This window comes from Papio anubis, chromosome 19, assembly GCF_008728515.1.
Source record: "Papio anubis isolate 15944 chromosome 19, Panubis1.0, whole genome shotgun sequence".
Classification (NCBI taxonomy): domain Eukaryota; kingdom Metazoa; phylum Chordata; class Mammalia; order Primates; family Cercopithecidae; genus Papio; species Papio anubis.
This window is the reverse complement of record NC_044994.1, coordinates 23969976-23981955: the sequence shown is the minus strand read 5'-3', so window position 1 is coordinate 23981955 and position 11980 is coordinate 23969976. Positions and strand designations below refer to the sequence as shown.

Below are 11980 nucleotides of genomic sequence, written 5' to 3'. Positions count from 1 at the left end.
AGATGGTAGAGAACAGTTGCATTGTACTTCATACTGGTCAGATCTCATCTGGAACTGCATGTTCAATTCTAAGCATTGCATTTTTAGGGCAACACAGGCAAATAAAAATATTCTTATAGAAGAGAGGAAAATGGAGAGGGAGTTTAAAATCATACATAAAGGCATGTGCTAAAGAAGGTGTTCTGCCGGGCGCGGTGGCTCAAGCCTGTAATCCCAGCACTTTGAGAGGCCAAGGCGGGTGGATCATGAGGTCAGGAGTTCAAGACCAGCCTGGCCAAGATAGTAAAACCTCATCTGTACTAGAAATACAAAAATTAGCCGGGCCTAGTGGCAGGTGCCTGTAATCCCAGCTATGCGGGAGGCTGAGGCAGAGAATTGCTTGAACCCAGGAGGCGGAGGTTTCAGCGAGCCGAGATCACACCACTGCATTCCAGCCTGGGCAACAGAACGAGACTCTGTCACCCCCATCCCCCCCAAAAAAAAGGTGTGTAAGAGAAAGGCAGATGATCAGGGCACACAAAAGCTAACTAGCTCTCTTCAACTATGTCCAAAGAGATAGCATTCTCATTATATATTGCAATGAAAAGTAAAACCCAGAAAAAGGCTAGAAGTCATGAGAAGTCATGTTTCAACTCAATCTAAGATCTAGGTTAGGTCTTTGCTTTAGTATTCAATGACTTCTGGATTATCACCAGTAAACAGGCTTAGACTAGACTACCACATTGCTGGAATATTGTAACTTTTTTTTGAGACAGAGTCTCACTCTGTCACCCAGACTGGAGTGCAGTGGCACAATCTCGGCTCACTGCAACCTTTGCCTCCTGGGTTCAAGCGATTCTCCCACCTCAGCCTTCCAAGTAGCTGGGACTACAGGTGCCACCACACCTGGCTAATTTTTGTATTTTTTAATAGAGACAGGGTTTCATCATATTGGCCAGGCTGGTCTTGAACTCCTGACCTCAAGTGATCAACCCACCTCAGCCTCGCGAAGTGCTGGGATTATAGAGGTGAGCTGCCGCGCCTGGCATGTAACTTTTAATTCTATTTTGAATATGAGATTTTATGTTCCTTCTTGATCTTTAGTCAATGTGGAACTCAGAATCTGATGAAAACTTAGGCCACAAATTGTAATTCTACAATACATTTGAAAAACTTTAGCTTATATAATTTGACATAAACCTAGGTATTTTTTGAAACCTATTGCGGCCGGTGGCTCAAGCCTGTAATCCCAGCACTTTGGGAGGCGAGGCAGGCCGGGATCACGAGGTCAGCGTCCGGGGCTATCCTGGCTAACACAGGAGGTGAAACCCGTCTCTATTAAATACAAAAGCTTCGCTTGAGGCGGTGGCTGAGCCTGTAGTCCCAGCTACTCGGGAGGCTGAAGAGGCCAGAAAATGGCGTGAACCGGGGCTGGGGCTGCAGTGAGCTGAGATCCGGCCTACCTCCCAACCTGAGGCGACAGGCGAGACTCCGTCTCAAAAAAAAAAATAGGAATGAGATCAGGCACAACTTGCAATCAGTTAAGAGCAGTGGTAACAGGGTTTCTTTTTTTTTTTTTTGGAAGCGAGAGTCTAACGCTAATATCCTGGAGTGCAATAGCGATCTCGGCTCACTGCTCTCCTTTAAGTAAAGGCGAGGGGTTCACCATGTTGCCAGGATGTCTCCCGATCTCCTGACCTCGTGATCGCCGCCTGACCTCCAGTGCTGGGACCCTGGAAAACCAGCCCGGCACCCAGGCGGAGTCTCGGCTCTGTCGCCCAGGCTGGAGTGCAGTGGCGGGATCTCAGCTCACTGCAAGCTCCGCCTCGGGTTCCATCATTCTCGGCCTCAGCCTCCCGAGTAGCTGGGACTGGCTGCTCCTCGCCCGGCTAGTTTTTGTATTTTTTAGTAGGGGGCAGACCACCGTGTTAGCAAGATGGTCACCGTCTCCGACCTCGTGATCCTTCGATCCCGGCCTCCCCAAAGTGCTGGGATTACAGGCTTCAGCCAGCGCGCCCGGCCCTCATTCCTATTTCTAATGTATATTTCCAAGGATACATAGTGTAAAATATCTCATGAACTCAAGGTCAGAGTTTGGAAATATGGATTACTTACAGAGCGAGAAATATAGCTTTTCAGCTTTTTAAAAATTGAAACTTCAAGAGTATTTTTTTTAAAAAATAGATTGAGTTCAACCTGTCCTGCAATTTTCTGGAAGAAAACCTGCTATCAGTTTTCAGAGAAGCATTCTGGGAAGTGCTCTCTGACATTCAGAAGTAGGGTGGAAATCATATCCTATGTATATCGCATCCAGTGGATGGACAGAGTGCCTCTAGAAGGTATTACTCATGGGTGCACTGCTCTGAGGGGTGAGTGTGAGGGTCACAGGATCCAGGCAATGCATACGTTGGGGGGCGGGGCAGGCAGGGAGGAGAGAAGTAGGAGGATGCAGATCAGCAGGAGAGGGGGAGGACTGGCAGGTGTCACAGAAAGTGGTGGTTAGAACCTTCAGCAGAGCAGCTGAGATTGTGCAAAGATGCATGCAGGGAAACTGTGGAAAAAGCAAGTCTCTTTCCCTTCCAGATGGATACTTAGATGGATGAAAGGAGAATTGTATAATCAGATTTCAATCCATTGATGTTGAAAATGGAGACACAGATTCTGATGATGGTAATAACACTTCTTTATGTCTCAATGCTATCTTATATTTTTCAAAATTCTTTCACATTTTGTGGGACCAAACAGAACATTGTAGAAATGTTAATATTTTCTTGAATTTTTTGAAGCCCCAAACTTGCTTGCTGACTGCCAAATTCAGAGTATCAAATTTCATTAAAGGTCAGTGAATTTAGTGGGTGTCTTGATGTTGTCTGCATTTTACTCCTGCAATAACTAATACAAAGATCATGTTCCCAACCTCACATTCTAGCCTACTGTGTAGTTTGGAAGGCTAGACTTAGTAGTTCTGTGGTGCAGAATATTGTCCAAAGAGAGTTTGGTCAGGACACTCACTCAAATGCTTAAAAGCATGAAGGGTCTAGGATGCATTTTATATATTTATTCTGGTTTATTCTAGTAAACTTTATGTTAATGTAGTTTTAGGTCTTGTGCCAGTGATTCCTCAAACTAAAGCAGAAATGTTGAGTATTATTTTTCAAACTAATAATTAATAACCTTTTTTTTTTTTCAAGACAGAGTTTCACTCTTGTCACCCTAGCTGGAGTGCAATGGCACAATCTCGGCTCACTACAACCTCCACCTCCCGGGTTCAAGCGATTCTCTTGCCTCAGCCTCCTAAGTAGCTGGGATTACAGGCGCCCGCCACCATGACTGGCTTATTTTTCTATCTTTAGTAGAGACGGGGTTTCACCATGTTGGTCAGGTTTGTCTTGAACTCCTGATCTCGTGATCCGCCCACCTCGGTCTCCCAAAGTGCTGGGATTATAGGCATGAGCCTCTGCACCCAGCCCCAAAATATTCTTATAGAAGAGGGGGAAAATGGAAAGGAAGTTTAAAATCATACATAAAGGAATGTGCTAAAGAAGGTGTGTATTTTTGGACAAGGGCAGATGATCAGGGCACACAAAAGCTGGCTAGCTCTCTTCAACTATGTCCAAAGAGATAGCATTCTCATTATATATCACTATGGATATATATTGATGGCCACAAATTAAGCCTTGTAACGTAAGGTCTTTCTCTGAAAATGCCAACTCTATTATTTCTCAAATACATATTAAGAATTATATTCAGACCCACTTAACAAGTGTTAATTGAGGATACAGCCAAAATACTAGTTATGACATTATGAAGCATTGTGGCAACAGAAGGGATATAGTATATAATGGATAAGAGTATGGAGTTGGCCAGGTGCCATGGCTCACACTTGCAATCCCAATACTCTGCAAGGCTGAGGTGGATGGGTTGCTTGAGCCCCTGAGTTTGAGACCAGCCTGGGCAACATGGTGAAACCCCATCTCTACTAAAAAATACAATAGCTGTGGTGGTGGTGTGTGCCTGTATTCCCAGCTACTTGGAAGGCTGAGGTGGGAGGATCGTGTGAGCTCAGAATGTCGAGGCTGCAGTGAGCTGAGACTGTGCCACTGCACTCCAGCCTGAAAGACAGAGTGAGACCCTATCTCAAAAAAAAAAAAAAAAGTAACAGTAGGGAGTCAAGCCATGCTGTTTAAATTCTATGTCTGCCCCTTACTACATGGGATTTCCGAGGGAAGTCAATTAATTTTGTGCCTTTGTTTCCTCAGTTGTGAATAATAAGATCTACCTCTGAGAAGTGTTATGAAGTTTCAATGAATCAATACCTGTAGAACACTTTGATGTTGCTTGGCTTTAGGTAAACACTCTGTAAATGGTAGCTATCATTATTCAAGGATGTCTACTTGGAGTTCTAAGAATTAAGCAAAAGTCTTCTTTTTTTTTTTTGAGACAGAGTTTTTGCCTTGTTGCCCAGGCTGGAGTACAGTGGTGCAATCTCCATTCACTGCAACCTCTGCTTCCTGGGTTAAGCAATTCTCCTGCCTCAGCCTCCCAAGTGGCTGGGATTATAGGTGCATGCCACCACACCCAGACAATGTTTGTATTTTTAGTAGAAATGAAGTTTCACCACGTTGGCCTGGCTGGTCTCGAACTGCAGACCTCAGGTGATCCACCTGCCTTGGCCTCCCAAGGTGCTAGGATTACAGGTGTGAGCCACCACGCCCCGCCAAGTTTTCTTAACTTACCACAGAGTTTGAAGAACAGGAGAAGAATATTAGAACCTTAGACCTTTTTAGAAAGTACGCTTCTTACTGTTTTCAAATTTTTATTTTATTTATTTATTATTTTTTTCAGTCAGTGGAAAGACATTTAATTTGAAATTAAAGAAACAAGATTATCAGCCAGGTGCGGTGGCTCACATCTGTAATCCCAGCACTTTGGGAGGCCGAGGCAGGCAGATCATGAGGTCAGGAGTTCGAGACCAGCCTAGCCAACATGGTGAAACTCCATCTCTACTAAAAATATGAAGAATAGCTGGGCGTGGCGTCGGGCGCCCGTAATCCCAGCTACTCAGGAGGCTGAGGCAGGAGAATCATTTGAACCTGTGAGGCGGAGTTTGCAGTGAGCCAAGATTGTGCCACTGCACTCCAGCTTAGGCAAAAGGGCGAGACTCTGTCTCAAAACAAAAACCAAACAAACAAAAAAAGAACAAGATAACCAAGAAAGAGCATTTGTTTCCTCCTGTCTACCAGAGTCAACTCCCCATCGGATGTGCAGCAGGACAACCCTTTGCTGCCAGACCCACTCTGAGGAGGAAGCAGACAAGACCTGCCTCTGCCTACCTTCTGCCCAGATGTACAGAATGAGACCCACAGAGCAGCAAAGGGCCTTACAGACCCCTGAACCAGAGCAGCCAAGGGGCTAAAAGTCCCTTCATAACCAAAACTCAACCCAGACCAAGGACAATTTGCCTGGGCTGCCAAAGGCTCAGTACTGAGGACAGATTCAAGCTCTGTGGGGGCCACCGCTCCCTAAGCCCAGGGACACCCATCCCACCTGTCACCCATTGCTGCTGCTCTGGCAAAGGGTGAGAAGCACTTCCATTACTCACAGCCATGGTAGGAGCCTGGGGACCCCCGGCCTTGCCATACTCCTGCTCCAAGTGGCTGGTGGAGAGGTTGGGCTGGCTGGAGCCTCGCCCAAAGGTGATCTGGTTGCTGCCCATGCCAGTGGCAACCTGGGCCATGTGCTCTTTGGTTTTGAGAGCCTGGGCCCTCTCAGCCTTCAGCCATTCCTCATCTTTGAGGAGGGTCACCAGTTGCTTTGACTTCTCATGCACGTTGATGCCCGGTTCCTTGCCATCTCGGTCAATGTACTGGAAGTCCTTCAGGGTCTGGATGATAAAGATGTTCTCATGGTAGTCCTGGGCCACACACTCGGAGCTGTCTTGATGAGGTAGTCCAGCAGCAGCAGCTCCTTGTACACATGCTGCCAGTTCTTGCTATGGTCATTGAGCCGCTTCCACACCATGCTCATGATCTTCGAGAAGGCCACCATGTTGTAGGTCAGGTTCGCAATCTTGGTCATCAGAGAGCTGGACGGGCCCCATGGGTCATTGGAGGTGGCTTCCCAAACTTTGGTTTCTGCCTCTGAGTACTTGTTCACAATGTTTTTCATCTGCTCTCTGATAAAGTCATCATTTTTCTTCGTTACACATTTAAAGCCCTTCAAAGAGAGAAACTTTCCTGTCCTTGGTAAGTGCACACCCTGTGAAGGTTCACTTTCCATAATTGAGCTGGAGCAAGATCCCTGAATGGTCATTTCCTCCTTTGGAGCCTCAGATCCAAAGAGCTGGAAGCCATGACCAGGCTATAGTGAAGTCCATGTCTGTTACATGAGGCTCCGGCCAAGTTTGGTAACCTCCATCTGCCTCATCACCAGTGAATACCTAGTACTAGCACTGTGCCCGACACAGAAATGAACACTAAAATCCTTGGAATCTCCACAGTGATGTCTTTTTGCCTGTGAATGATTGACGGAGGGCTGGCAGCCCCTAGGCAGCTTCAGGATGAGGCTGGTCACCAGAAAGACCAAGGCAGGATCAGTCCCGGGAGGGGACTGAAGGTTAAGTTGATCACCAATGGCCAATCATTTAGTCGATCGTGTCTCCATAACGAAACCTCCATAAAAACACAAAAGGACAGGTTCAGGAAGCTTCTGGATGGCTGAACACATGAAGGTTCCTGGAGGGTGGCACCTAGGTATGGCATGGAAGCTCTGCACTCCTTCTCCCATACCTGGTCTATGTGTCTCTTCATTTGTATGCCTTGCAGTATCCTCTGCTCCTCCAGGCTGGTGCGGGTGTGCCACCAGCGCTGGGGAGGCGGGAGCTACCGGAGCCGGTGGAGCCATGGCCGCCGCATCTGGCTCTGTTTTCAGAATTTTAAATCAATGGACAAAAGTAAATATAATATTTAGATATGTATCATCTTTTTTAAAAAAAATTGGAGAATTTAGATATATGTAGATTAAGGGAGTTGCCCAAGGAATGAATGAGGAAGACTGGCATAGGGATTCCGTCTTCTGATAGTCTGATAATCTCTACAGCATTGCTTACACATGTAAACCATAATCTTCAAGCAAAAGTAAATACCCAGAGCTTACTTTGGGTTACATATATTATTAATACTTTTGTGCCCTTTGGTGTCTTTATAAACATAGTTTTAAATGAAAAGTGATTGATATGGTTTGGATGTGTTCCAACCCAAATATCATCTTGAATTATGGTTTCCATAATTGCCACGTGTGTGGGCGGGACCAGGTGGAGATAAACGACTCATGGGGATGGTTTCCCTCATCCTGTTCTCCTGATAGGAAGTTAGTTCTCACGAGATCTGATGATTTTATAAGTGGCTTCCTCCTTCTCCTTTCTGCTGCCATGTAAAGAAGCACATGTTTGCTTTCCCTTCCACCATGATTTTAAGTTTCCTGAGACCTCCCCAGCCCTGTGGAACTGTGAGTCAGTTAAACTTCTTTCCTTTATAGATTACTCAGTCTAGGGTACGTCTTTATTAACAGTGTGAGAATGGACTAATACAGTGAGTTAAAGTCCAAGGTGAATTTATCTAGTGAATTGAGTCATTTTACCTCTCATTTGCCTTTCTGTGCCAGCAACTTTAAGAGGATCCATACCCAGGCAGGGTAGAATAATTAAACTGGGAAAAGTAAACCATATAATTCAAGCCAATGACCTGTTTTGGCCTGAACTATCCGAATAACTATAACTAAATTGGTTGTTCTTTGGTGGTTGTTGTTTCTTCGTTTTTTGTTTTTTGGGTTTTTTTGAGTCGAAGTCTCACTGTCACCCAGGCTGCAGTACAGTGGCGCCATCTCAGCTCACTGCAACCTCTGCCTCCTGGTTTCAAGCGATTCTCCTGCCTCAGCTTCCTAAGTAAGCTGGGATTATAGAATGTGCCACAATGCCTGGTTAATTTTTTTTTTTTTTTTTTTTTGAGACAGAGTTTAGCTCTTGTTGCCCAGGCTGGAGTGCAATGGCACAATCTCAGCTCACTGCAACCTCTGCCTCCTGGGTTCAAGCAATTCTCCTGCCTCAGCCTCCCAAGTAGCTGGGATTACAGGCATGTGCCACAACACCTGGCTAATTTTGTATTTTCAGTAGAGATGGGGTTTCTCCATGTTGGTCACGCTGGTCTCGAACTCCTGATCTTGTGTGATCCGCCCACCTTGGTCTCCTAAAAGTGCTGGGATTACACGTGTGAGCCACCACGCCCGGCCTTATTTTTTTGAGACGGAGTCTCAATCTGTTGCCCAGCCTGGAGTGCAGTGGTGCAATCTCAGCTCACTTGCAACCTCCGCATCCCAGGTTCAAGCGATTCTCCTGCCTTAGCCTCCCGAGTAGCTGGGACTACAGGCACCTACCACCCGCCTGGCTAATTTTTGTATTTTTAGTAGACACAGGGTTTCACCATATTGGCCAGGCTGGTCTCAAACTCCTGACCTTCTGATCTGCCCATCTTGGCCTGCCAAAGTGCTGGGATTACAGGCGTGAGCCACCATGTCCAGCCTAATATGTGTATTTTTCCCATCCAAGTACTAACCAGGCCCGACCCTGCTTAGCTTCCAAGATCGGACGAGATCAGGCGCGTTCAGGGTGGTATGGCCATAGACAATATGTGTATTTTTTAGCAGAGACAGGGTTTCACCATGTTGGCCAGGCTGGTCTCAAACTCTTGACCTCAAGTGATCTGCCCGCCTTGGCCTCCCAAAGTGCTGGGATTACAGGCGTGAGCCACCACACCTGGCCTTTTCCGTTTTATTTTTAAGTTTATTTTTGAAACTAGAGGATCAGCAATAAAAGTGGATAAAGAAAGAACTAAATTATCCAAACTACCTCAATTGTCTACCCAGGGACAGTCAGTGTTGATCTTTATTTATTTTTTTATCAGTCTGATGTAGCTTTTATTGAGTAAAGGAAAAAGGGAATTCAGCCACATGAGACAGAGGTTCCAACTGATCAGAGCGCACAAACACCCTTCCTGTCTGTGTGATGGCAACCACACCAGCACATGGGGCACAAGGAAGCCACTGCTGCAAGGAGGTGATTCCCACTCCCACACACAGGAACAGCTCCTGGTCAGTCCCAAGAGGCAAGGACAGAGGGCATGGTGGCTCTCACAGAGTTACTTTACAAATAAACTGTGTGCCTTCCTCAGGAGTCTCTTACAACACTTTTAAAAAAGATCTGGGCCGGGCGTGGTGGCTCACACCTGTAATCCCAGCACTTTGGGAGGCCGAGGTGGGTGGATCACCTGAGATCAGGAGTTCAAGACCAGCCTGGCCAACATGACGAAACCCCATCTCTACTAGAAATACAAACATTAGTGGAGTGCAGTGGCATGTGCCTGTAGTCCTAGCTACTCGGGAGGCTGAGGCAGGAGAATCGCTTGAACCTGGGAGGCAGAGGTTGCAGTGAGCCAAGATCGTGCCACTGCACTCCAGCCTAGGTGACAGAGCGAGACTCTGTCTCAAAAAAAAAAAAAAAAATCTGAACAGAAAACAGGGCAAAGGGCCAGCTGGCAGTGCCATGAGGCACATGGAATACCCTGGTCTGTGGAATCGTGGAGGGTGACAGCAGCAGCATCATCAGGTATTGTATGACGAGGATGACACACTGCCACCGTGGCCTGTCCAGTTGGTGTGGATAAACTGCCCTGGTTTGGCCAAGAGTCACAGGTGTGAGCCTTGAAGTAATCCTGCTGAGCCTGGATGAGGTTGGCTGGAAGCATCTTGTGTCTATACCTGTCATAGAAGAAGAGGGCAGTGGTAAAACAGGGCATGGGAATGCCAGCCTAGACCCCAGTGCTGGCTGCCCGCCACCAGAAGCCCTGGCAGTTTTCAACAGCTGACTTAAAGCTGTCAGTAGGAGGTTCTGAAGTTCTGGGTTTTGATCAAACGCACCCTTTATCTTTCCTACGAATACATTTTTGATGTTGTAGCCCCCTCTCCACATCGGGGCGATGCCACCATAATTGAGGGTCCAGCCAAAGTAGGTGGTGCTGCCTTAGCAGCATAAAGGCTTGAGCATAAGAGATGATCTTGGAAGTGTAGAGGGACCTTCCAAATGTCCTCCAGGAATGATTTCTTATCACCATCAAACTGGAACTTTTGGGGACCCTTCAGCTTTTTGCTAGCTTGAATTATCTCATTCTTCAGAGGTGACAGGCACCGAGCAAAGACAGCTTCTCCAGTGAGGGTGACGGGTACACCGTACTCCAGGGCGGAGATTGTGGTCCACTTCCCCATGCCCTTCTGTCCCGCACTGTCCCTGATCTTTGGCAGCAAGCGTTTGCCATCAGCATCTTGGAACTTGAGAATATTGGCTGTGATTTCAATCAGGAATGAGTCTAGCTCTGTCTTATTCCAATCCTCAAAGACCTGGGCCATCGTGTCCTGCGCCATGCCCAGCACGTCTTTCATCAGGTGGTATGCCTCACAGATCAGCAGCACGTCCCCATACTCTATCCCGTTGTGCACCATCTTCACGAAGTGGCCTGCTGCCTCATCTCCCACCCAGTCACAGCAGGGCTCTCCAGTTCCTACTTTTGCAGCAATGCCTTGGCAGATGGTCTTGATGTGGGGCCACGCTTCTTCATGAGCGATGGGCCATACCGGGCCCCTTCCTCTCCGCCACTGACTCCGCTCCCCACAAATAAAATTCCCTTGGCCTTGAGGTCTTGGCACCGTCTTGTGGTGTCCCTATATTCAGAATTTCCTCCATCAATGATGATGTCACCAGTGTCCAACAATGGTACCAGTTTTTTGATGAAATCATCCCCAGCTTGCCCGGCCTTCACCAGGAGGATGATCTACCAGGGCTTCTTCAGCTTGGAGACCATCTCTTTCAGGGACTGGGCACCCACCACTTTGGTTCCCTTTGCTTCACTGGCCAAGAAATCATCCACTTTGGAGACAGTCGTATTCAAAGCACAGACCACAAAACTGTGGTCATTCATGTTCAGAATTAAGTTCTGGTCCATGACTGCCAATCAGATCAGCACGATGTCAGCTTGGGCCGTGGTGGTGGACAGAGCAGAACCGAAGAGCGGCGAGGCACGGAGGACGAGTCTGATCTTTAAAATTGATAATAGGAAGTGCTGTGAAGTCATTTTACCCAAAAAGAAGAACCTTAGGCCGAGTGTGGTGACTCATGCCTGTAATTCCAGCACGATGGGAGGCTAAGGTGGGAGGAGTGCTTGAGCCTAGAGGTTTGAGACCAGGCCACACAACATAAGGAGACCCTGTCTCTCCAAAAAAGAAGGAAGGAAGGAAGGAAGGAAGGGAGGGAGGAAGGGAGGAAGGGAGAGAGGGAGGGAGGGAGGGAGGGAGGGAGGAAAAACGGAAAAACTAAGGTGGGAGGATCACTTGAGCCTGGGAGGTTTAAGCGCAATAAGCTGTGATTGTGCCACTGCACTCCAGGCTGGGTGATAGAGGGAGACCCTGTTTCAAAAAAAAAAAAAAAAAAAAGAGCCGGGTGCAGTGGCTCACGCCTGTAATCCCAGCACTTTGGGAGGGCAAGGTGGGCGGATCACGAGGTCAGGAGATCGAGACCATCCTGGCTAACACAGTGAAACCCTGTCTCTACTAAAAATACAAAAAATTAGCCGGGCATGGTGGTGGGTGCCTGTAGTCCCAGCTACTCGAGAGGCTGAGGCAGGAGAATGGCATGAACCTGGGAGATTGAGCTTGCAGTGGGCCAAGATCACGCCACTGCACTCCAGCCTGGGCGACAGAGTGAGACTCCCTTTCAAAAAAAAAAAAAAAAAAAAAAAGAACCCTAGCTCCTGTCATTTCATGTGATAGCATAACTTCTATCTAAATTTAGTTTTTATGTTTTAAGAGTATTGACATTATGAAAAATATAGAGGCCAGGCACGGAGGCTCATGCTTGTAGTCCTAGCACTTTGGGAGGCCAAGGTGGGTCAATGACTTG

The 11980-nt window shown here is 47.2% G+C and overlaps 1 protein-coding gene and 1 pseudogene across 2 annotated transcripts; both read right to left on the bottom strand.

Moving 5' to 3' along the window:
• Positions 1-5099: 5099 nt before the first annotated feature.
• On the bottom strand, positions 5100-7857 carry LOC100999303 (epsin-2-like). Its single transcript, XM_009192571.4, is given in 2 exon segments — positions 5100-5913; positions 5916-7857. Coding segments are annotated over 2 exon segments (873 nt in total). The 5' UTR covers positions 6292-7857; the 3' UTR covers positions 5100-5416.
• A 1689-nt stretch (positions 7858-9546) lies between these two features.
• LOC100998943 lies at positions 9547-11269 on the bottom strand (annotated as a pseudogene). Its single transcript, XR_162966.5, has one exon. The product of XR_162966.5 is annotated as a 6-phosphogluconate dehydrogenase, decarboxylating pseudogene (transcript).
• Positions 11270-11980: the final 711 nt, after the last annotated feature.